General features: G+C 43.1%; 1 protein-coding gene across 5 annotated transcripts in view; it reads right to left on the reverse strand.

Annotated features, from left to right (window-relative positions):
- Positions 1-27,432, reverse strand: part of LOC136774122 (uncharacterized) — a 101,317-nt gene that overhangs the window by 31,777 nt on the left and 42,108 nt on the right. For 4 of the 5 annotated variants that reach the window (XM_066728229.1, XM_066728230.1, XM_066728231.1 and 1 more), the window contains one exon: positions 25,001-25,115. In XM_066728229.1, the coding sequence (XP_066584326.1) occupies positions 25,001-25,115 (115 nt within the window). Of the gene's footprint in view, positions 1-16,257; positions 16,381-25,000; positions 25,116-27,432 lie in introns of those variants that run through there. The other variant, XM_066728233.1, reaches the window with a different exon arrangement.

Genomic DNA, 27,432 nt, shown 5'->3' on the forward strand with positions numbered 1-27,432 from the left:
CGAGAAAACGATTGTTATTGAAAAATTTTCCGCGGGCAATGTTTCTTCGCAAGTATTTTTAAAGTGATTTCTTCATCATCCTATATATGTTCCGCTCGGAGTTGGAAAACTTTTCTGAGAAATGTACGTCGAAACAGAGCGGATATTATGCGGCGACGGAGGCTTCTGACTGTGGGTGGAATAGTTGGCGACGCCTGGGGGTGGTTGAAATGGCGCGAGTATACCGAGGGCTTGTGCGGAGTCTGCCAGTTGGGCTGTAGGGAAATTTCCAACTCTGGCTATAATACGCGTATTCCTACATATCAGGGTAAATGGCGCGTGCAGGCTAACGACTTAAAGTGCCCGTGTAACCTCCGATTCGTCTAATTCTCCAATCTTCGAGATCGACGACCATCGAATACCGATTTTATTCCCATGCATCTCATCTATACCTATACTATATACGCGATATACAAATTTACCAGCTATATAATAATCGTCAAATTATTAACGACCACGATTTTCTTCACGCCGCTCTCGAATCACGAGACATCAATTTTTATTACACAGGTACACGGGTACTACCTAATGACCCTGACGCTTATAACTCAATGAAATATCGAGTTGCGGGAAAATCGTGCACTTAACGCGCGGCGTCACGAGGATGTATGTAAATTCAAGTAAAAATCCAATGAATATCAAGTGCGGAACATAAAAAAAAGCTTGGCGAGAAAAATCTTCTATCAGCGTGAGCGCGGTATCCATTGTGCGATCGAAACAAACTGGATGGACGAGAACAATTGGTAGTAGCCGTGCGATAAATGAAATGAATATGATGGTAATAGAAGATAATTGGAGCGCCATTGCGGACACACAGTCACGGAATCGGCGGACTACCAGCAGATAACTCTCGCGTGTTCCTCTGCTACTGCATGGTGTAGCCCTCCACATATATATGTATATATAGCTTTGTTGTTTTGGTAGGGAAGCCAGATTGAACGTTTTCCCGTTAGCAGTTTATAAGTTGGAAGTGCAGGAGGGAACCGCGCGGCAAGTTGGACGGATCCAATAATTCCGTCACTGTCCAGGAGGTAGCAATGGTGCAGGTCTCTCGTTAATAACGCCCCGTTGTCACAGTAAATAACAATAAAACTCTATTAATGTGGTAGTACCGGTAGTTACCGGTTCTGGCTGTGAGCCAGGAACATACCAACGGAGCACGGCTATTCAGGCCGCGAAATACACGTACGGGAGGAGCTTGGGACTCCTGCTGGTGGACCTCGACACACACACACACACGAGTCTCTTTCCTCCTTGGTATTGAGGTATGTCGTCCGTTCCCTTGCTCTCCGCCAGATGACCATGATGTCGCTGTAAGCGCTAATGTAGGTGTCGACGTACCCCCTCCCCCCTCCCATACCACCCCAACCACTACACAGAAACTTATTGCTGCAGCCAGCTTCTCCCCCGCACATACCTTTATCTTGAAAGCGTGTGTGCAGTATATCTATACGCGTACAACGATTATGCATCGACACCGATCCACCCCCACGATTATCAACCAATGGCACTGCGGCTTTTCGTCGGGATATTCGTGAAATTGCTCCAATTGATTCCGCAAACAGTTTGACTTAGACGACCAGCAGAGCGGCGCGTGAAGTTTCACTCCCCCGAAACCACCACCACCATTTCCCACGGAGTTTCTTTTTCAAAGTTCGCCAGGGATTATCTAGAATTTACCGGAGTCAATGCGTGGAAGCATCAGGCTTAAAGGCGAAGTGTGACGATTCTTAAAGGAATGGGAGGTAGCTGTGTGCACCGAGCAAACGCTCGTCGGTTTCTTTCCCTCGTGCCCCCCCCCCCCCCCCCCCCTCGCCCTCACCCTCTCTCTTTTCTATGTCGTCTGACCAAGCGTGAATTATTATATCCACTCGAATACCTTTTCGCTTCTTGACAATATCTTTTGCCAAGAGAACCCATGTTTTCCTTATAGCTCCGTGTAGCTCGAGAAACGGAAGACTTATTATTATTGCCGTAATACATCGATGATTCAATATATATATATTTCACTCTCCTCCCTTTCTGCGCTTTTATCTCCGTGGACAAACAATCATCCAAAGCGAAAGTCCATCGAGTCGAGAGGATGAGCAAGGTTTGTGCCGTTTGTTGGCCGCGGTTGATCGTATATCGATGATTAAATTTAAGAGAGGATCTCGGCGGTCACTTTGCGCGATTGCGATAAACGTGGATGCGAAAACTGTTGAGCTAGGAAGGGCGGCGCGGCGGTATAATAGCACCGGGGGAGGAGGTCTTCGTAACCTCTTTCGCCGGGAAATCCTGGTTTCTTTTCTAGCGTGGTTAGCGAAGCGAAACGCCGCCAGCCGAACGGTAGAAAAAGTCGTGCTCCAGCGGCGAAGAAGGAAAGTTTCTTTTTCAGTGGGCGGTGCCGGCGACAAATATCGTTTCCACCTCGATTCGATAGCAATCGAGAGAAAACAAACGCTTAAGCGTCACCGGAACAGCCAATGGAGGAAGGCCTTGTCCTTTTTTCGATGGATTATCCAGAGGATTCTATTTCTTCGCCGCCGTTGCCGCGCGCTCCCCTCCCCCCCCCCCTCCATTGCTTTTATCTCTTCCCAGCCTAAGCCCTGGTCCTAAGACCTTGGCGCGTAAACGCCAATTTTTTTCACTGCCCACCCTCCTCCCTCGACCATTAAGAAGCATACCCTCCCAAAGCTCGAAACGTTACACTGGAAATGTCGCAGTTTATCCGTGCGATTTAGCCTAACCCAACTCGGAATTGCGTATAATTGATAAAATCTCTCCGGGAGAAGAGTGGAAGAGCCCCTCGTGTCGCTCTCCGGAGCGGAATTATGCTTTATTCGGGACACGCGTAAATAGCAAATCATTATACCAAATGGATACTTCATTCGGTAATTTTATAATATGTAATAAAATTGAGAGGAGGAGCTCGCTGCGCGTTATTTCATTGCAAATTCCGGATGAATTAATCAGGGAAGTGGTTTTATCGGGGGAACGGATGCTAGACTTTCAACTTTAATTCGAGCGATTCTCTAATACCACCGGTTTGGTATACTATATATATATATATATATACACTAGGTATATATAGGTGCACGGGTGTACAGAAAAGACAAGGGAGAAAAAAAGCGATGGCAAGAAGATGGAGGATAATTGATACAAGTTTGGTCATGGGATTAAATGGAGCGTAACACGCAGGTACGTATAGGACCATAGAGTTTCTTCGTCGAATAAAAGGTCCTCGAGATTAATTTCCCGTTACCTCGACACTGGATTCTCTTTGCCAGTGGCAGCGATAGAAATGGCGCTTCGGCGCGGAAGGACCGAGCTACCAGGTGGATAGATAGAAAAAAGGAGGGACCGATGGAGAATGGGATAGTTTCCTAGGCCGGGAAGATAAGGGTGTTGAGCAGCGAGCGGAATAATAAAAAAAATTAAAGAAGAAAGAATAAAAGGTGAGAGAGAGCGAAGCTGAATAGCCTTGGAGAGAACGAACTTTCGACGTTCTCCCCCCTCCACCCCACGAACCTCTTCCACCGTGCAGTGCGCAGAGTCTCGGAAGAAGAAAGACAATCTTTTCCATTAAGTCTGCCTGCCCTTCCCTGTTGAGAGAAAGATATGCCGGCAATAGAATTGCTAATCCGGCGATAAACACTTTCCAACGGCTCTGGGACGAGTGCTTTACTTGCTCCTTGCAACCTGCATCCGGAGTCATTAATGCACTCACTGAGAATAGCCTTTGTCAAAGCACTCCTACCGAGCAAAATAAATTTGCAGCTAATATTATCTTTAAATGCTTCCAAGATTGAACAGCGCGGCTACGCTTTGTACCAATCGAGCCATTGCAAAACCAATTCGTATTACTCAACGGTTGACACGGAAAAAAAAGTGAAGAAAAAATACGGGCTCTCTGGTAATTCCGCAAATAGAACGAGATACGCGACAATTTGACTCTATATGTTATTGCACCAATCTGTATACCGCGGCTTATGTGTGACGCTATACGTATATATATATATATATAGTATATATACTATATATACATACAGTATCAACGCTCCTGCAAGTATTTATTTGGGCTCACTTAATTACTCTTGGAGTAGCGTGTTCCTCGGAAGCAGCACGCCAGACTAATGGTATAATCAAACGAAATGAAGTCTGTAGATAAAACGCACTGGAAAGAGAAACGCTATCCAAACCATCGATGCAAATGAAAAAGCTTTCAATGGAAATTGGATAGCTTCGCTGAAATGACAGTCGGAGGGCCGCATACGCTTTACAAGCTGAGATTTGCCTTTACGCGATGTTTTGCATCGCAGATATGCCGACATCGACGTAGACGACTCTTTTCTAACATGGGATTATTATAAATGAGAAGTGGTTCGGCGAATTGCAATGAATGTAACCGGTCCCAAGGGAAGAAAGAGAGTGGGAGAAGGGGAGAGGGGGACGGGGGGCACTTTTACGAGCTTACCGTTCAGATTTATAGCGTAAGACCGCGCAAGCGTTTGATGTTTCTCCACGCTGTGGGATTAAAAGCTTTATTAATACTTAACAGGCTGACAAAGCGGTATATTACTACTAGCCGCGGAGTCTCTCATATATATCATCCGGCAGGCTCTCCAAATATAGTACACCTATAATATAGCTGTACATTTAACCAATACCGTGTACAGTCAGTGGAATACATATAGTATATCTATACATATATATATAGTAGTGGAGTAGCGCGTCCGATAGTAGTGGTAATAGCGACGTTGGTCCCTACTGATCCTGTCCCATCCAGCACCTTTCCTTCCCAGCCAAAACTATTAATTTTGGTCTGCCGGACCGTATCCTACGGCTAATTCAATTTGCGGCCTGCCCCCGCAAAATTAGCGAGCGATATCGTTACGCTCGACCCAATACAGCAGCGCGCGTTCGATGTCATTATTCTACCATGCTGTTTTCTCTTGGCAAACACTTCATGACTCATACACTGCTACACGCTTAATCTATGCATTCTGTACCGTAGTCCTCGATACGATACGCCACTCGTTGATTTTATACTGCAGTGCCAAATATTTGCGCTATCGTTGCGATAATTATCATATTTTCGTTATTTATATACACATGTCGAACGTAACAGCTGCAGCATGCACGGTGCGGCGATCGAGGATCCGCGATGGAGCTGGAAAAGAGTTGAAATAAAAATGTTTTAGTTGGCTGCGGCGTGCAGGAACGAGTCGCACGGGGGACATATTCGCTGCTTTCGCAGTCTGAGTAGACAGGTAGATAGTTAGATATATATATATATATATATTGCTAGAGGGGTACACGGTGGGTTTGTACACAGACTCGACGCCTCTATGCATTTCTATCGGCTACTTAACCCCTTCTTGCCCACTGGAAAGGCTCCGCTCCTCTGTTATTTCCGACGAAACACAGAGCGATGCTCCCATTCTCCGCGCGCGCCTCGCATACATGCTCTCTGAGCTTCCGCAGCTCTCTCTCTCCCTCTCTCATTTGCTCGCTGGGAATAACCATTACAAGCCCTATGCAGCTAATGTGCAAGTACCATGGGAACGACGGTAGCGTCTTGGACTCTCATTGATCAAGAAGCTGCAGCATGCAACAGCTTCGTTCCATTCGCCATTGGTCACATCCCCGCGTCTACTACGATCACGTTCACGCTCGCACATCCATATCCACTTCCGGATTAAATTCATATACCACTCCGGCGGCCATGGAATATCGATGCTACGGGATTAGCAAGTAAAATTCGACGGGTATATATATATATATATATATACAGCGAACGCTTTCAAATTTTCTCGCCGGATTAAATTTCTCGATGGCGCTATAAAAGATTTTTCAAGTATCGCGGAGGCGAAGCATTTCTTCAGGGTCGATATATGCGCGTTTATCATTGGGCATTTGTAATTGTCAAAAGCGAGCTAAAAGCTCCTGCAGCTCTAACCGTATGTTCCATCTGTCCGCGTTTCCGAAACGCTTATGGCATTTCCAATGAATCGCTCGCCATTAATCCTGACCTGCGCCGGATTGCGAGAAGTCCATTAGCAATCGTTGAAAGGCGACGTAAAATAATTTACGCCTGCACAGTGGAAAAATTGGCGCCAAGTCCGCGTGCACCGTTGTTGCCCTCAGCCTCTCTCTTTATTCTCTCGAGCCCTTTTTCTCCCTTTGTTTTCCCTTGGCTTTCGCGCGCGCCCCCCAACAACCCCTTCTTCATTTGGCCTTTTTCGCTCCTCGCTTTTTACTAAACTTTCCACTACGAATTAATCCAACAACGCCTCGGACTGTTGCGCGCTTATCGAATAAATGGACAGCACCAAGCGCGTAAACTTCCCATTGCGCCACTGCTCTGCCACTCCAAACGGGGAATCTCGTTAAATCAATGTGGATATAAGCAACGGGTGATACTTATAGCTACTGTGCGCGATATAGTTTCACGTATTTCACCCACAGCGACTATATATATACGTACGAGTATCGAAATTTAATTTAACCTTTGATAGGGAAGATGCGAGGAGTTTCGTCTGTTTCCTCGCGCGTTCAGGCAAATAAAGCCGAAGGGGCTTCGTCGATTCCTTATCAGAGATAAGCAATTTGCCAAGGGTTCAAAGCAGATTTAGTTTAATTAGATACGGCAGGAATAGCGTAGCGAGATTCTCCAGCCTTCACCGTGCGTTGATATTCGATCGCGTTAACGAGCTCTACTTTCTAATCATCGCCCAATATTTTGCATTCATTTGCCTGCCCGGTATCCCAGATGAAGCTATAGACTATATTTATATATAAGCGCCCTCTATGCCTCTATCTTCTCACTGAACATTATAATTTACGATCATCAAAATAGAAGCGAAGGCCTGCTTTAATTACAAGACATCCCACTTGCAAAGAGAAATATTCCAGAAGCATTAAAGTGTTTAATTATGCATGTTAAGCTGCCTCTCGTGGCCAGATTGCAAATTAATACCGAAATTTACGATCTTTTCTGCAACCTTGGACCAAAAAAAGACAACAAGAAACGGAAGAACCACTCCCCGAACTCATTTAAATTTCTAAATATTTCCATTAAATTTGCAAAATAGGCTTCGGTTATTACTTACTTTTTCCACTTTTTTTTGCATCTCGCTCTTCAATCCAGCAATATATATTTCAATATCGGTGGATATCCTTTCGCGGTGATTTTTTTATCTGGTTAAGATTATATTGGGATTAAGCTTATCGAGGCGAACCAAATTTCAATGAGAGAGGCAAAGAGGGTAAATGTTGAGAATATTCTCAAGTAGCTGAAATATCCAGCAGGTTGAAAAAGGGAGATGCTTAAAATTGGCTTTTTTTTCACAGCGACTATTTTTCTATATCACTTTTTTCAGTTGAATTTCGAAATTCCGAATGATAAACGCGCGTTATTTAACTAGTCGATCTTCCGTGAAAGGTCAACAGTTCTGAAGTGAAAGCAGTGTCAGTTGACACGTAGTGACACTATCCTGAGTGGCACTTTCGTGAAATCTGAACTGCTCGTTCTCTCACTCACATACATACACAAACACACACACACCGAAACACATATTCTCCCTCTCTGTCTACCTCGTCGTTGTCAACGAGACATCTGAAGTTGCAGGCTAAAGTACAAGTAGCTGTAAACCGAAGAGCCGATATTCTAAAGGAAGATGAGACACAATACTCCAGTAGCGTGCATAGATGCTTGCGAATAACGAAGCTATAAAACGTTTTCCTCAAGTGCAACGTAATTCTCCGTTCCACCTGATCGCATTATTCTCGCACTCGTCTCTTGTTAGGTTGCCCGTGCAGTACGTAGAAATTGATTGCCATCATCGTGAGAATCTATGCAAGGATAAACTAAATTAAATATATAGTTAATTTGGATAGTCACGCGAAGCAATGACGACGGTCTATTGAGAAAGTGAGGTAATTCGTAAGATTTTCGTATTACAGTTGTGACCGAGGAAACTTCTGTACGGAAGATGGGAGAGAGAGCTGGGGGATGATTCTTGTGAATACGAAATGGAAAGCCGGTGAGATTATCCAGGGTGAAATACAATTGGATCCCTGATGACGTTTGACAAGCGATGTGATTGCTGAAGGCAAAGATGACAAAGAGATAAGGGTAAGGAGGGGGTGGTGGTGGGTTGAAAGAAAAGAAACGCGAGGTCTTGCGGTCCTATCGACCTCGAGGAGAAGGAAGAGGAGAGCCTGGGGCCAGGAGAGCTCGAAATCTCAAGGTGATTCCCAAGGGACCTTTTCACCATTCTTCCAGATGGCTATTCAGCTACATGTTAAATGGTGCCGAGTCCTCCTGTCTTCCCCCTTGCACTGCTGTCGCTCGGGACTCATCATTCGTGTCCCGTTCCAACCCCCGTTTCACTTGCCAGCCCCTGGGTCTACTCTTTTTCTCTATACTCCACCCCTCTCCCCATTCGTATCATCTACTCTCACCCCTTCCGAGGAACTATTGTTGGCATTCGCTCATTGTCTCTTGTCTCGGCGTCAGCGTGCGTTCGTACTACTACGTGTGTGCCACGTCGAACAGCGGGACCAACCGACAACCTGGCTCGGTGGATCAGCCTCTTGCTTACCTGCTGCTCCACCTACCATATATAGAAAACTTACGGGAGTTCTTTAACCGTACACGCACGATCGCCCGCTCTTAAAAGCGTCGTCAAGACTCGCCTAACGAGACGCGAAAACACACGCGAAATTCTCATCTCGACGGGAAGAAAAAACAAAAAAAAACAAAAAAAGAAGCAAGTGGAAGAAGAATTCACTCAGCGGGGAACTTTTACGATAGAGCTTTGGAAGTTGCACCACTAGGCCCTTTTATATTCAGCAGCCATTAATAGTGAATGCAGGTTAATGCACGAAATTGTAAAAGCGGCATTTGATAACCTTCCCGTGAAATGTTTCAGAGACTCGCGTAATAGGGGCATTATGAATTTTGTTGAAATAACGCGCTGGTCCATCTATCGAGCTTTCAGTTTTGTTTTCACTCCCATTGTTTAAAGCTCGACGCTTTGTGCGAGCGTTGTTAGCATTGATAAATAATGAGTCACACGCATTGCACGTACGAGGCTCGGGGCTGGCGGAGGATGTAAGGCCTTGGGTCCAGCTCGTGCATTGAACGTCGGCTGGTGAATGGGAAAGGAAGGGTTGCCAGAATAGCGTCGAGTCTTGGACAGCTTGCCAAGAGCCTGGATTAAAAACAGCCAAGACTTTAAGTAGACAGATTGGAAATTACCTACTTATACAATGCTACACTATATAAATCACACCTCCCCCGACTACCGAGAAAAACACAAAAATACCCAAAGTACTGTGCAGTTATCCAGCTGGACAAAATGGGAACGAAAAAAATGATTAAAAATGCGAAATTTAGCACATTAGAATAAGGGGTGAGATGGATCGAATGAAAAGTTTTCGAAGAGCTTAGGTGCATGGGAGGGGGTTGTACGTTCACCTCATTAAAACTTGACGAAAAGTACGCATTTGTGGGCATGTTGAACAGAAACCATAATGAACAAGGCTAATTAATTTTAGATTAAATGGAAAGTAGCTTCACAACGCAGCTCAAAATGAGATAAGTACGCCGCTTTCAGTAGTTTTGCTTTGGGTAATTTGCAGTGATTCTAGATTGGCCGAGGTAAATATGAACCGGCATTTTAAGAGTAGACATAAATTTATATTACTCAGGCGTGACGCATGAGTCGTATTACAATTATAAATGCGGGAGTCTAGCATGAAAAGTTTCGCAGAGCAGTCTGATTTTTTAAAGCACTGTAATTTACGGTTGAACGAGTACGGTACGACGAATGAAGCTTGTCCTGCCGACGCCAGTCTGAATAATAAAACACCGTCCAGCGCAAGCCCTTTCTCGTCCAGAGTGGACTCACCCTGGCAACACGCTACGGTGCCTCTGCACTATGACTATAGAGTTGCCAAAACATAAAGCTGTGCAGCAGAGGCAACTGGAAACACGGCCAAAGAGATGGGAATCAATTAAAAATAATGAGATTTTTCGCTGGCCCGTATTCAATACAGTAGGAGCTATCTCTCTCTCTCTCTCTCTTTCTCTCTCTATATATATATACAACTATATCGCCAGAACACTATAGCGTAATAACGAAGGGGTGCATCTCGACGATTACTATCAGTGGCAAGTCTTTAACACTGGAGTCGAGAACGCCATCCAGAATGGCAATAGAACCTTGTCGCCGTTACAGAATAAGCGATGATACCAAAGCAAATCTCCTTATAGAACGTAGTACGACTGACCGATTCTACGTCCATTTTCCTCTCAACCAATGACAGTCGGGGATTTTGGTTTTTCATTAATCTAACTAAATCCTGATGGGAGCTACCGCTGGCCTGACCACCTTTATCCGGCGAGTTATATCGTTAGCGCATAATCCAATCGTCCAGGCTGCGGAGTAATTAAAAAGTCAGCAGTGGAATTGAGACTGCGAGATATGTGTCTCGTCGTCGAGGTGACGTTGGAGAAATGTCTCGTAGGGAAATCAAAGTTACGCCTGGGGGAACCGACTTGGTCCTGCTGGATGGCTATATATATATATATATATATATAGAATAGCTGATTTCGCTGCTGCCTTTCAATTATGGGCCTGGCAAGGCCGTGGACCGGCCCTAATTACATCAAACGCGTCCGACAATTTCATTTGCGCGTGATTCGTCAATTAGCCTGCAACGTGCGACCGGTCGAGAATTCACCGGCTGCCCGATGATACGTGCTGATCTGATCACTGCTCGGCCTTCGATCCCCCAACATTATGCGCCGCACTGGACGTTACTCAGTTCCATTACCAAATACATCGATCGCCGTGAAATCCACTCACTCTGCTTTCCCAGCTATGCACAAATATATATAACTAACATATACCTTAATAAATTGTAAAATTTACACCTATATAACCATTGAAACCTAGAGAGAGAGAGAGAGAGAGAGAGAGAAACTCGTCGACATAATGACAGCTTCGAATGTAATTTTGCAATTCAATTAGCGCTGATTGGCATTTGTTACAAAATCCTTCGAGAACTCATCGTAGTAGAAAATACTGGATAAAATTTGCAGTGTATTGCATTTTACGCAATTTAACGATGCGTGTTCGCTTCGATCATTACATGTTTATGCAACAATCGTAGCCAGTTATCGGTGCATGGTATCAATGCTGCGTTTACGAAACGCGGGTTTTGTGGTGTAATTAAAACTATATCGCGCGCGCTTACGGTGTTAAAGTAAAAGCTGTGTATATATACATATATATATATATATATATATATGTATACCTGTAAGTTGAAATTTCAAGCTGATAAAGACACGATCGACAATTTTACAAGTGCATCATCATGTACGAAGATTACGACGTTTCGCTTACTTTGGAACTTGTTTGGCAAAGTATGGAGTTCGGTAAACCGCGAAAGCTGTACAGGGCGATCGCTGGAATTCAAGCTCAAAGCGGTTTGATACTGTTATTGCTTTGTTGGCCGACCAGAACTGATCCAGTCTTTCAGTTGATTACAGGCAAAGTTCGGATATTGCTCTAACACGATTTATACTGCCTACTATGCAAAAGTTGCATGTATATATATATATATATATATGATGCACGTACTGGGTGTTTCAAAAATTCATATTAATAAGGACTATATATATACACAGATGCACAGGCATCTTAAGCTCACGCATATATCGATGGATGTACCGAGGAATAGCTTTCTCCTGACTTTTCGACTTGAGTGGACGCTGAATAGTTGTAGAACATCTGAATTATTACAACGATAATTACCGAGCTCCGTCGGGAGCTCATCGGCGTGTTTGAGTTTTCGATTACGCCAGCACCTAACAGCTTTTAACTCACACTGTCCAAAGCCCGCATCCGGAGAAATCGAGTAACAAACTTTGATGAAGCTGTGAAAGCTCCCAGGGAATCATCGGTTTTGCAGCTTGTATTCGCAACTTTATGAACAAGAAGGCTTCACGGATGGTTACTGCGAGAGCAGGACACGCTCTGCGACTGGAAAATAAAGTACACTCCACTGTTTGACCTCTCATTTCGGATTCTCCACGCTCTCTGTTTCTTAGTTCTTCGAGCAGCCATCCGAATTTCCCTCTGACGACGATCTGCTATCGATTGTTGTGTGTGTGTGTGTGTGCGCGCGCGCGCGCGGAAAGAATAAAAATATTTCTACAATAATTCGATGATTAGTATAGTATAAAGAGGAAAGAGACGGTCTAAGGGCTCCGTTAATTATAGCGGAGTCAGGAAAGCTTGGTGGATCTTTCGAAAAGTTTGCTCGGAGAAAGGTTTCGGCCGTGCAGCGAAGTCGACGCGAGACTTCTTTATTTGTACTCTTGGCAGCACTTTGAAATTCCAGGTACCCACTTGTAAAATTCTTCAAGCGATAACTGATTTATTGCCGCTATCATTATTGCGCCTCTGAAACTTTGACTCTGCTTGAGTTGGCCAACTCTTTCCGTGGTTCATAAGCGATCTCGATTGCGAAATAAACAGCAAACAAATATAATGAGCGTGCTGAGAGAAGACTCGTTTACAGTGACGTAACACAATATTCGATTAAAGGGAAATAAAGAATGCTCGAGGGGCCAATTGTTAATGATAAGACATATCGTAACCTCGTAGTCTTGCTCGAAGAAGAAAATAACGGAGAGCGCAGTAGCAATGTATATATACATGTATACTGTAGAGAACCAGCGGGGTGCAGGGGGTAGGATAAAAAGAAAATATCAACTAAATGCGTTTCACTGTTACTGCGTTACGAGTTGCTCGCAAGAGGAAATGAGAACATCTTTTGAAGATTAAACGTAAAACAGAAAGCTTTAGTGGGGCAGGAAGGGGTAGTGAGACGGGGTGGGAAAGAGAGTAAGCCATCATCAGGTAGAAACTTTGGCTGTAAAGCTCCATTGTTCATGCAGCGGGGTAAAACTTTCCACTGAGTATAGTATAGCAATGTTATAAATCACGTGCAAAAGAGATCGGTCTGACAGAGCGAAGGAGAGACGATGAGATTCAAAGGATACATTTGACGAAGAGGCAGAGAGTGGAGTGTAGGTCAAGGGTAGAGGAATTATAATAGTATATACATTTAAGAGGAAGCCGCGGAGAAATAAAGATATCCAGTGCGAGGGAAACAAAGGAGAGAGCGAGACGGACAAAGCTTAATCGTGTATCACTAATGTTGAATAAATGTAGTGTAAGCAAAACAAAGACCCTTTGCGCCATCATCAACTTGACTCGATGGGCAAAATTACTTCGTACATGCTGGCTCTCGTCATTAATCTTGATCAGTTGATAGTCGGTACCGTAACGAACGACCGGACAGCATTGACAGCGAACTTTGTCCATAAATCTCAGTCAAAATTCAACGGGACATTTTTATTTCCAGCGCATTACGTATTGCGATGCTCGGACGGATGGATGGAAAGACAGACAGACGCACGCGTGGGCGCGCTCACGTCAAAGCCCGATCTGCGACAACGACGACGACGTTACGGTAATTTGTGCTCGCGCACTGTACCTGCATAATTTACAACTGCTGTCGCTAATGCAAAATAACCTCCTATCTTTATCCATATACATGCACCCTGAGGAACGACGCAGCGTCCCTTAATTTCCCGACGAAAAATCCCCGCGCGAATTAAAAACGGTTCGGGGGCGAAAAATCCATCGATGCTCCCACGTGGATTTTGAAAAAACTACCCCTCCCCCCCCCCCCCTCCCCCTCCCCAATAACGCGTGGTACATACGCCGGCCGATGCAGGAGATAAATGGCGACCGATTTGCTTCTGTCAGAACTTACAATATTTCGACAGAGGGATAACTTATTGTGAGTTATCGCTGTCAGTAATTACTCTAACACTAGTCACGATGCCACAACCGTCGACAGCAGTTTCAAATCGTCCAATCTAGTTTACTGCTGAAGCTTCGGTGTCCAATAACTGGGCAAACTTCGCCGAAGCCACTGAAACTCAAAAGTTACGTTACGTATTCGAACTTTCGTCAATTAACCAAGGATAGTACCAGTGTTATTGATAACCGGCTTCTTCTTGGTAATGCATATGTTAGTCCTGCTGGAGTATAGCCACCGTTAAGAAACTGACGAGAATGCTGCGTTGATAAAAGACAATATAACAATGGGTAAAGTGTGCGTGTATTGGTTCTATAGATGCACGTACGTGTATAGATATATTTTCTTGGATTGAATATCGTTGAAGTTTCTATAAGAGCTATTCAGTTGGAATTTGAGATTAATTGTATGAAATTAAACACTACCTGCTAAAATCTTAAAGTGAAATGAAGAGGAATGGACCTGAAAGGAGTCTTACTTCCGAAGGCTTTAGTGCGCGATATCGTACACCTTTCGAATTTATGAAGCAGGGGCCACGGCTTTAAGCGTGAAAGTTTTCGATGGCAATTTGCCGCAGACGAGACGCTATCAACGACAATCACATTGTATTATACCGCGACCTGATTACGGAGATGGACTTACGGGAATCTTTGATAGTCTCCCGAGACCTTTCGAGACTTCCAACAAAACGGAACTTTGTCAAAGCCACCAAAATTTCCAAGTATAAAGCGACGAATGAAAGCCTCCTAAGCTCAAAACTTACTCCCGCAAAAGATATCTCTGGCTATTTTCTTGAAAAACAAAAGAATATTTTTTCCCCTTTGCGTACTATACGTGCGCTCATACGTCGCACATCCGTTACACACAGACGCATATCCGCGCGTGGTCGTTCGAGCCGAGCGAAGAAATTCCATAGTCATTGGCCGCGTGGCTTATACCCTTATCCATTTGGCACGCTGCCAAGTCTTATAAATTTTTAACAATCCAGTTGTCCGAGGGTTAAATGGAACAATAAATAAAGCTGTAAAATGGTTATGAAAGCCGATAGAGTATAGAATTTGGGGTGTATAAAGCGAATTGACCGGTTGTCCAAGACACGAGGTGCTAAGACGTTATTGGATGGCTATAGGGAACTCTCGTTCATCAGACTTCATCAGCAAGCACCTTGGCCAATAACCGAGTTATTGCCGGAGCGGACGATACACGAATGAGACGGTTGCGCGTTGGCAGGCCGTTATGCGTCTTATCGCCGGCCTTTTGTGGCCTCATCTCACGCTCACGCAACGCTTCACCTCCAGCACAACGCCAGCGCAATGTGTAAACGTTCCGCAATTCTATCCTGTGCACGTACGCGCTTATTCCCGACTACGTGATCTCTAACGACAACGAATAAACCGCCCCACTTGACGCCCCACACCCATTCACTATACTGTCGCACATACCCCTCTATACTCATTACTTCATTTTCCCCTTATTCCTCAACAGAGCCACAACAAGCGTCTATTGATTCCCACCTCGACACTCCACTTTCCCACTTTCATTCCATTCTACGCTCGATCATCTTGTCCTAGTTAGCATTTTCAGAGACTGCAGTATTACTGCTCGCGCAGGAAACTTACAGCTACTACACGTACTCTCGCAGGAAATAGAAAATGCACTTTGAATAGTTCTTTTCTCCTTCTCAGCTGTCTCTTTTTATTCGATTTTGTTTCCTCGCTTCTCGGTACACACCGAGCATTGCTTACTCGCACTCGTTACGTCAGAGCTTACCCCCTGTTAATTTCTCGTTTACAGCCACTTAAAGATTGCACTCGCTCTAGACACGCTTTCGATGTAATAAAAAGTTACGTTCTGACTTTAGCCGGGCTACTCCTTTCCCGGGCAAAAAAGATCTCCGGCAAATTGATTCTTTGGCTCTCTCAGGAAACCACTTTTATTTGTCAGATGTTGCAGGTAGTTAGTAGACTCCTTGCCTGAATGCCTCGAGGAAATTCCTTTGGCACAATGCCTCCATTCGACCTAAAGCGAATCTACTTTTGTTTAGTTTCCCGTTCAAGGATGACACTGCATAAGCCGATTGCACTTGGTATTTTAAAAGCTGGTCCTTTATTCACTCCAAGGTCTCAAGATAATTTGCTTCACGATAATGATGTACCTGGCATTCTAATATGCTCTATACATTTTCTGCATCTTCCCTTTAGTTATATCGAGCTTTCGCTAAATTCTTCTTCCCTCGACAAACCAACCACAATTAGCTCACTTTTTTCATTCCCGTAATTACTTGCCAGGGGCAAATTTTACGTATGTTAATTCCATTTGAAAGCGTACCTTAATTCCACAGCGTGCTGAAGAAATATTTCGACCAAGCGGAGAAAGAAAATAATGTATGAGCTTTTCCTGCTGCGGAGCATTCTTTCGGTCAGTTTTCCCCCTTACTGTGAAACGCCGATGATACACGCGACAAATATATCAGGTAAAAGATGAGAGCGGATCAGGGAGAAAATGTTGCAGGGTCGGAGAGAAGCCCGGAAGAATATCACTTTTTAAAGAGTCTTGCGAGCACGACAGACTTCGGCTGGTCCTGGCATTTCGCGACTCGTTATTCGGGACAGATACAGAATATAATGAGAGAATATACTGCTGTATCCAATTTTTCCCTCAAGTATATACCTGCAAGATATATCTACGGTATATTATACAGAGAACCTCTTGCTTAAACAGCCAGTATTTAACTAAGCATTGAAATTGTAGATACGACTTGTGCTTTGCAGAAATTGTGTGCATGACTGCTACGCACACCCACGCATATTACATTCGCTCGCAATATATAGATTATTTCAAATTCAAATACTTTATAAATTTGCTGTAATTTTCTATAAAAAAGCTCTCGAATGGATAGAGTCGGCAAACAAAATTTATCAACCTTCGAATTATACTTGTATCAAGGTCAAATTGAAATACCATATTTTTAAATAAAAGCATTTACAATTATTTATACAGCAGACATCGCGCGTCTGAAAGGATTCTTAATAAATCGATGGGACGTACCCCATGCAGAGGCCGAAGAGATTTGGTCACGGTCTGGGCTGTCCGCGAACAGAGAAAAACTGGAAAATTGATGAATTATTTATTGATCGTTTCGTCTGTTTTCGAGAGAAAATGGCGATGCTCGGGTAAAAGCTCAGCGTTTTTTGGATACTTTTGTCCAGCCTGTCGGATCCAGACTCGTTGCTGCTGTCGAGGATGGCATTATATTCTTTTAGCGGAAACTGTCCTTGGTCTGACCGATATATACGTGAGTCACGTGACTGCAATTAGGAAACTTGACGAGCCTTCCAGTTGCGTTACTGGGTTTGTTAGTCAGTCGACTATAGAGACCGTGCACACCAACACAATGATAGCGAAGTGTCAATGTATAACTGTATACGTATAAATAAATTACACTGAAAAACTGCGAAAATTGACTGATAGTTTGCGCTGATAGTATGCATATACACCAATATACATTCTTATCTCACTGTCATTGTGTTGGTGTGCACGGTCTCTATAGGTGCATGTCCAGTAATAAGGCTTATTATTAACTGGCCGAAATTAAGCTGACCACATACGTGGATCTCGCAGAGTGTGAAATTCCCTGTTGAGAATATAGCGAAACTCGGCTGATTTTCGCGCTAAAATTTTCTATGGTGGGTACAAAGGGCCTGCGGAATACTTGGCAGCGCATAACGCTGGATTAACGTTCAAAGTCAAACTCGAGGAAAGTTGGGAGTTCGATTGCCCGCGGTGAACGAGACGATGAACTGGAAATTAGTCGGAGCTTCAGGGGAATGCACGCACATTTCAAGATGGCTGCTAGGGAAAGATGAGGAACCGGAGGTTTGCCGCGAAGGAATGAGAAGATGGCGTACATTCTCCCTGATCTAATTTCGAAGGAAGCCACTTAATTTAAATGTCTGGCTTCCGTGCCCCTCCCACCCTTTATCGTTCCTTGGGGGATGGAATTAATTGCTTCTTAAGGAACTGGAATTATGTTTTCAGGAGTCCCTCATTCCACAAAAGCCCCGCCCACTTTCCACCTTCCTCGTCTATGTTTTGTCCCCCTCCCCTCCTTTCTTCCACCTTCTTTTTCTACCTCTCACCTACCGCTCTGTACCACCCGCTACTAGCTGGACATAAATAAGATTAAACAGTTTCTTTGTAAATGCTAGTAAATACTTGCAAATTCCTCTCACTCTGCCAGCCAGTGTGTCAGACTGTACTGCACAACTACCCTACTGCATTCTCCGCTTAACTTTATTCGATCTAATATTTCCTGCTTTTCTCCTCATAGTTTTCCAAAGCTCCTCGATCTTTAACTGTGCATATAGATATATAAGTGTACCTTGGAATATATATATATAAGCTTTTTCGGCACGATCTATAAATATGAAATAATATCGGTCAAAGATTGGGAGAGCATTAAAGAAATTGCTATGAGTAAACAGAGTACATCTCTATACGTATACCTATATATATTGCAGAGAATATATTTTTGGAGTGTAGCGAAAGGCGGTTGGTATGCTCCGAAAGAGATTCGAGATTGTTTAAAGAGTCGCGATTCCAGGATGGTTATAAGTGTCAAGAAGCGGAGTGAATGACGAAAGGGTAGCATGGAAATAAGCAGTAAGAGCAGCGGAGTGCCGCTGTGGGTCGATGTGGTGATGGCGACGACAGTGGTAGTGGTAGCGGTAGCAGCGTACGCATCAGAATTGCAAATGCAATCACTAGAATAAAAATTGGCTGTCATCTGATCTGGAGCGAGAGGGAAGGAGCAGCGGGAGAGAAAAGTAAAAAGAGAAGAAAAAAAGCTGAAGGTAAGCGTTAGACGCATCGCTTGGAAATCGATTTGGTCCCCGCACACTTCTTCCTCTATCTCTCTCTCTCTCTCTCTCTCTCTCTTTCTTACTCGGTAGTTGCGGTATTCTGCGTGGCCCGAATTGCTCGAAATTGCACGCAGCCACCTTTGAACCAATTTACCGTTTCCCCAATGTCGAAAAATTCACATTTGACAAGAGAACTCCTACCTCGCCGTGCTTCTTCATCCTTCTCCGCTTTATAACCTCCTTTCTTTCAACCAATGTATTTTTATACTATAATAACTTCGGGGGGTCTTAGCAATATCATATTATATATTGAAACGCCCGTTTGCTTCTCTCGGATTTTTTAACTTTGAGCAGTTTCGGATAATTCATGAGACGGTTGACTAATATGTTTTCTAGCGCGAGGAATATAATAAAGCGCGCGTGCTCAAATTGATTGAGACTTTGCGGTGTTTTGCGAGCACGATAAATCAAATAAAGTCCGCAGCTCGCGGATAAATTCTCGCAGCACACAGGCGTGCGCGCGCGCTCGCGAGAAGCCAATCTTCCAGGGTAGAAAATCTGTAGTTGAAGGAAAAAAATAAGGAATGTAGGTCGAGAGGGTGGAGTGATACCCGCAGGGTCAGAATCCAGCCGAAATCCTGTGGCTGATAAATTGTTCAAGGGGGTTGGAGCAGGTTACATACCGAGGTGTCCATACATATACACCCACACGCACAGACACACACGATCGTCGGTCCTGCAATTTTTTCCTCCAACATCTTTATCGTCTAATCTGATCCGTATTTAACTCTTTGTCGGCGGGGATCCTGTATTTTATCTCTTCACACCGCAGTAATTATAAAAGCTCCCTCTCACTCATTAACATTACCATTATTATTGCACGTATCAAATTCAACCACTCAGCGCCTCGGCTACTTTTCAATAATTAATTTTGTTCCTGTCGCTCTTGCAAAAAGCTACGTTAATTATTACGGACAAATATCAGATTATCATCTTAACTGTAGAACGAAGAACAATTGGATTATATTTTAAAATACCAACCACGTCCCTTTAAAAACAGTTTAATATCTGGCGTTCCCTTACACGAGCTCCGTGAAATTATCTGCATTTTACACCAAAGAAGATTTTAATATAAATTCGATGAAAAGGCCTTGGAATTGAAGAGAGAAATAAGCGAGCTTTTGATAAACGCTCGATCGGTTAAAGGAATTATTTCTCGTATATAAATAATAATAGGGAGGTTTCGTAACACGTATATATATATATATATATATATGTATAGATTATATAAATTGGATATGAATGTATTATGGAGTTTGATATAGATGTCTGGGAGTCAATGTTTTACGTATAGGCTGGTGATTTGTTTGGAAAGTAGAGATAAATGTCTCCGGACGAGAGAGTAACCGGTAGTGCAGCTTCCCTGCGCTGGCACGAAGGATGCCTCTGTAATTTTGTGGCCGTAGTTTCTCCGCTGTAAACGTATCGCTGTAAAATTTCCAAACGACGCAACACAACGCGATTGCAGGTATAACGCGTACTGCACCAACGCCGTAACCGTAAACGTCAAGTCCTCTATCGGTTTTTAGGCTGTTTTACGTTAGCTGACGTTTACGACTATTTATTCATACGACCAACTAATCCAAACTTATATAACGAAATACCATCCCGAAGCTGACAATTAACAACCCCTCGGAAAGTGCAATGTCAGCCGATCGAGTCCACGGGATAATTTTGTTAACCTTTCATATTCGATGGATCACATTTGCATCTATACGTAAAGTTTACTGTCAGCCGCTCTCTTTTTCAATCACGCTGCTCTTCAAGGTAGGCGGCCGTTCTGAATTTAGCGCTACTTACCCTGGAAACAGAGATTGGTGAATTTTTACGGTCGTTCTCCAGCAGTTTGAAGGCAGGCAGGAGTATTAAGTATCCCCTAATAATGCACGGCTGAAGGCGAATTGTATCTGTGCAACAGGTGACGTGCACGAAATTGTCAGCGATTCGTTGGACGATAAAATCAGGTCGTAATTTGCACCTTATACAAGAGAAGCGGAGAAACAACGCTTGCTTGAGAAATATCGGTCTCGCGACGTCGTTACATCCACCTTCGGCAACTTTATTTGTACCATTTAAAACTGTTAGCATAATTACTGTCATGCAAACATAATTAAGGATTTTCGCCAGATGAATTTTAATCCAATTAATGATGCGGAACGCGAAGCAGAAACGGGATTTAGTAATTGAAAATTTTTAAGGTGCGAAAGGAGGGAATGGAGCAAACGATTCAAAATGTTTATGATGGCAGCACGTAGCTGGCGTAAAGTCTGATTAAAATGAAAGGGGAAAAATGGAGGTGCTAGGCGGAGATTGGTAGAAGAGTAAATGAGACTGACTGTGAAATATGTGGCTTCGCTATTACGAAGACATATATGCCAGCTTCATGAAGCAACCATTGCTTCACTCGACAACGTTTTTCGTCCTTTACTCTATATTTATGCAAATAATAAACCTTTAAAGGATGAAATGATCATTTCGCGCGCTTCATCATGCCGCCCAATTTCTCTCCTTTCCTATAAATATCAGAAATTTATACATTGTTAAAATTCAATCAAAAACTAGATTTTCCCTTACGGCTAAAGGCGTGAAAACTTTCGAATATCACTATGTGTGATTATATAATTTGTTGGAAAAGAGCTTTGATTAAAAGTGTCTTGAAGCAATTACTCTATTTTGGCACTGAAAGCAATATTTAAATTTCAGTTTTTTTATCTATGAGAGAGCTTTCCCCCGCCCTGTTGTAATTTCATTCGTCTCCCTGTTAGCCGGAGAGAATTTTCGGCAGAAACAGGACCGAGATGAATTATTGACGGGTCTGCGGTCGACTTCGTCTCGCTGGAAAACTAATTTATGGTTTGTCCCCAACCTCCTAGTGAAGCTTGTAATAGCAACTTTGGAGTCGATCGAACAGTCTGCTATATATGTATATATATATATATAGTCATATAAGTTGTAAGTCGGTTAAAAAGAAACAACAAAAATTAAAAACAAAATAATAACAAAATGAAGAAACTTTAATTATGGCGAGAATTGTCGCGATCTATTATCCCAGCCGAAGGGAAACTTTTTTAAAAGTTTCTCTTTCGGTATTTGCGGGCGATAAGATATATTTCACAGTCTGTCAAAGACTAGAGGAATATAGGGCAAACATAAGACTGGCAGGTTCCATTTTGTAATATGATAGAATGAAAGCGAGTATATCGATGCTCTACCGGTATTCGAAAAAAGGACACAAAGGCAAGCCGGAAAGGAGAAGAATAACGGCTTGAACGATTTTCAATCTTCTCGGTCGAAAATCGTCCTGATCCTTCGCGGCAAGGATGTGGTACTGATGAAACTTTTTGACTTCTTTCCTGGCTATAGCCTAGCGTGAGTCGAAGAAAGAGAGAGAGAGAGAGAGAGAGAGAGAGAGAGAGAGAGAGAGAGAGTTTGGATTACAGGCAAAATAACGCTGAAACGAAATCTCTTCATCCCTTAATGCCGGCTGCTTGGACCTTGAACGCGGAGCACCCCTGACTCAGGAAGATATTCCGAAGAGTCGGGCCGCTTCCTAGAAAGACACGGAAAGCACTGAAGATGGACTCTTGAAATTTCGTGGCTTCCATCTTCAGATTCCACTTTCTCTCTCTCTCTCTCTCTCTCTCTCTCTCTCTCTCTGACTTTATTTCTTTCTTCTATACTATATAGGTCTCCTTATCCCTCCTTTAAACGCTTTCGCTTTGCCTTGTGTACCATCTCTCTTCAGCTTTTGGAGATGCTTCATCTTATTTGCCGTCTCGGGGCGCGAATAAACCCCCGTTGAGAAGATAAAGAGTCCACACTCGGAGTTATACGGAGAGTGCAGGGCGGCTAGAAGGTGGCTGAGCAGAAATGAAGGGAAAGACGAGAGAAAAGAAAAGTCCATGGACATTTATTATATTCCAAAGAGAGCTTAGGGCGCCTCAAAGCAAACACAGATTAAATCATACGAGCTAGCGGAAACTACTGCTAAGGAGTACGTACGGTGCACCAGAGCTATAAAATAAACTCAGACCGCTGCGTCGCTGCAAAGAAAGTAAATCCGCGTCCTAACAATGTGAAATAAAATAGAGCCACGTAAAAAAGATGTTTACCCAAGCTCGCGCATCTTTATACCAATCAAGTCACATGGCCGATTAAATTCTTCCGGACCAAATGAATATCAATTTTGCGCAAACTTACTTGTTACCGCTAAGTAAGCCATGAACTTTTTGCATCGAAATAGGAAAACAGTGATTTAGCCGGTGGGATATGAATAGATACATATATATAGTGGTGGAAAGAAAGCTCGTAAAGCTCGGCTAAAGTAATGGTGTGCGAGGGGGAAAAAGACGAAGTATCGGAATAAATATGTATTTATCTTTCTTAAAGTTTTAGAACGTACGAGTTTGCTTAGGGAAGTTATGAGGAAGGGGATGGTAGGAGAAAGGAGACACACACACACACACACACATGTATAAGAGCAAGGGAAATGGATAATGAGGAAAAGTGTGTAACTATCTTTCCTGCAGGGGGAAGTGAAGAAGCAGATTACCAAGCGTATCATCTCGCGAAGGACTGTCAGGTCCGATGCAGCTATACGAACTACCACGGGGGTAATCGAGTTTGCAGTGCGATGTAATAACGGGCCGCTACTCCACTGGGCTTCCTTCGGGCGAACTGCTAAAACGTGGGATGAAATAGTAATTGTATTTCTCCACTAACGTATCATTAATTACGTATAATCTTGCACGTTGAACTCTCTGATTTTACTCTCTCCAAGACTCTCTCGCGAATATGACAGTCAACCGATTATATCTTCGAAAATTCATGCCCGCGAGCATATAATGCTATACGCCCTCTGCAAACAAAGCCATGTGATGCATTAACTAATAATCGCTATTATTAACTAATAATTTTACTAATGAATGCTGCTAATAAATGTTATTTGCTGCTATAGTGGCTTTCAATAGGAATTTCATTAAATAATTTAATTAATCCCATCGTTAATCTATTACACCGAATGATCATACGCTTCTGTTTTGTTATTATCATTGTTACTATTATTATATATTGTTATCGTTATAGTTGTTCAACGAAATACGTCATTTTGGATTTTGGCATAGCTGTAAAACTATTGATATGGCTCCTGATGTAATTTCCCTCTGCGTTATTTCATAGTATATGTGTGTACTATGGTGCAGCATTATTAATTGCTGAACCGATGGCCAATATTATCGTGGAATAAAAGTTACGAGAATAATGAAATCTTGATAATATTACATTAGTGGTGTAATGGGTAATGGTAAAGTTGGTCCATTTGGGGGGGAGCTATGCGGTATGGCACGACCTAAGTAAGTGTTGGGAAAACGTGGAAACCGGCAGTGGCTAGCTTTCGGAGCTAATGAAAAGTGACTTTTAATAACTGAACGTTTTAACGACTGCGTTAAGACCTACTTGGACCAGGCTTGCATGTGTCAGGAAGGAGTGTTTGGTTGTGTTTGCCGGAATCGAGAGGGTGGTTCCTCGTGATGCGAGAGTGTAAAGTGCGCTTGGAGGGGGATGAATCGGAGGGAGGGGATGGTGGGGGGTTAGAGGGAAGAGCTGAAAGAGCCTGAGCAGGAAGGAGGAGTAGGGGAGGGGACGCTGGAAGGGTGAAGGGGAAAGGAGGGTGGGAGGGAGAGAGAGAGAAAAGATGGAATTAGCGAAAGCGTCGAGGAGAGGGGGGCAGCTTTTGTTTCTCACTCCTCGTTTTGTTTTAGGATTACGAGCTTATGAAGTATTCGCGTTTATCTACAGTTACTTCAACGTCAGTGCGCGGAGGAGGTTGCATTAAAAACCGACGCACCAAGCGGTCTAAGCGAGAGGCCGAAAGCAAACTGGAATGAATCCGCCAAATTGAGGCTTCTGCTTATAAATCTCCAACGCGTGCCGTAGACTACGAATAAGGAATTTCAAATTCTATCTATGTATACGTATAAGCTTATTCCAGCAATATCAATAATTCTCGCGAAACTATTATAGTATATACAGTCTATAAATAGCTATAGCAACCATGTGTACATAAATTTTTCCCCCTTGCCTCTCGTCGTTGTTTCGAACAACCATACGATTGTAATTATTTTGTAATAAGCGTGTATGCGTATATGTACCTTATTTTCGAAATGACGGTCGGTGTGAAGTCCAATTGGCCAAATCCAAGCTCCTGCGATTTAACGTCCTCCAAGCTATTGTACCTCACGTAGCTGCAAGCAGGTGTAGGAATATCTGAAAGGACGGATAATGAATCCATTAAAAATCGCAAGGAAGATGGATTGTCATAGAAAAAACGTAGCTGCTATATCGAAAAAGTAATAAAGGCACTTTGTAAACATATGTTGCGAGGCGAAACGGATTAAATATTTCATTGCTCTCTAATCGATTATTTGATTTCTATATTGAAGTTATAGCCCATTTAAAGCGATTGCAGCTCGTTCCGCATATTAGTCAGTTTAAAAGCGATCAAATATTTATCCCCAACATGCCTCTTTCCATATTTCACTGCTTTTTTGCTTTTATATCTGCCACTGATAAAAGATTGCCATTTTTTCTATTGCTTTAGCGCGAGTAACATAATTCGCATAGTGCTCATTTTCCGATAATAATCGGCTAAAGTCTTTTTCAGCTTTTACCGGCACATTTTCAGAAGCTTTATTTCACAGAGAATGCTAAACTGAATATGAAAGGCTGACGTGCACACGAGAGTAGGACCGCCACTGCCACAAATACGAAAAATCAATAAGCGTGCTTACATTTCTAATAAATAAATATGAATATTGCGTATTGCCGACCAGTCTCTATGGAGATCCAGCATAAATGTATTATAAACTACCGTGCACACATAGAGCTCGCGTGCTACGCATGTTCAAAATTCGTGTATTAAAGTGAAAGCCGTACATATATATATATATATATATATATACAGTTACACCGTAATAAATATCAGTGTTTTCGCAGTAATAAACTAACTCCCTCTTCTCAACTGTGCTCCTCATTTTTCTTACTTGCGCTAAATGAAAGTGAATTTAAGATGGATTTTTCAGACTGGAATATAAATGGTCGGTATAACGAATCAAATATAGCTCGTATACCGCTGTCCAAGTCTTTTCTCTAAACGCTACAGCAAAAAGTAAGAAGCTATATAAACACACACACACATATATATAGTATACGAGGGCTATAGACGCGCGAGAGGGCCAAGTTGGAGAATGGGATGAGAAAATTAATATGTGAAACATTAAGCAGCTAATTTAAGTGCGTATCACTGTGCCTCGGGCAGAGAGCGAGCGATGAGGGAAGAACGCGCGATAGTGCACTGCAAGACTCGAATTATAAGAGATAGATGGCAAGAAGATTTTGACTGTTGGCACACAAGCTGTGTAATCCTTTGACCAGGCATCGATCGTTCCTCGAGAGAATAATAATATATGCATAGAGAGACTAGGGAGAGGGCAGGGGTGTGTCTGGTTGCTGCAGGAGAAAGAAAAAATCGAGATTTTACGATGGAGGTTCGAAAGGTGAGCGTGAAAGAGTCTCATCGATTTTACAATCTTTCTGTCTAGCGACCCTTCTTGTCTTTCCAGGCCATCCCCGTTTTCGCTTCCATCCCAGGATAATTCTCCTACCTCTCGTTGCCTCTCGCATCCCTCTCGTACCGTTTCTACTTTCTTTTTTGCCCCTTTTATCTTTTTTCATCGTATTATGTTACGCTGATCCGCAGTTAATGAGCCGAGAGCAGACGCCAGTGAATAACTGATAAACTAGCGTGGCTTGCATCCATCCCATCCAAGCTTCCCTGCGCGCACATGTAGTGCTCTTGTATTAACGCCAACCTGTACATCCACGCTATATATGTATATATATAAATGTGTATGTGTACCAGCCTCGGACTCGAGTGTGTGCTTCAACGTAGCAGCATCTTGCCCAGCGATTATAATTATTCAACAATTAAAAACGAAACAACGGATTATTATACACGGTCGCCATTATGCTATATCACAAACTTATCTCCTTTATTATCCATTTTACAATCAGTGACGTTTTACGAGTAGAGAGGCTCTCGTCGAGGACCGTTAAATTACCAAAACGCAAAAACCAAAATCTCTCACTGTTTTGTTTTCAACTACCAGTGCAAGAGCGAAGTGTATTAGCCGTAATTAATATTTGATACGGAAGAAACTGATTGTGAACAAATTATGCATTTCCGGTATATTTTATAACGCCGTAGGCACGGAGCGGGAATAATATTCGCTATTTGCAGGGATATAATTGGCAGCCAGTTTCCGATAAATCAGCCGTGGAACTTTTGTGCAATGCAGTTTTATGTATATATATATATATGTGCCGTTATAATTGTCGAATAACCGGCGAGCACGCGTGTGTGTTTCTACTCCGTGTTTCGATGGAAGGGAGCGCTTGGCATGTATCGGTGCTGAATTTTCTATGGAGCTTCCGGAAATTCGAATTAGCGGCACCAGGTGCGAAACCGCTGCACTATAGTTGGCCCGCATAACGAACGTGTTCATTAAATAATTAGTGGCTCTGT

This window comes from Prorops nasuta, unplaced genomic scaffold (assembly GCF_024137725.1).
Source record: "Prorops nasuta isolate Cenicafe-Biocafe unplaced genomic scaffold, Cenicafe_Pnas_1.2 PNAS00006, whole genome shotgun sequence".
Lineage (NCBI taxonomy): Eukaryota > Metazoa > Arthropoda > Insecta > Hymenoptera > Bethylidae > Prorops > Prorops nasuta.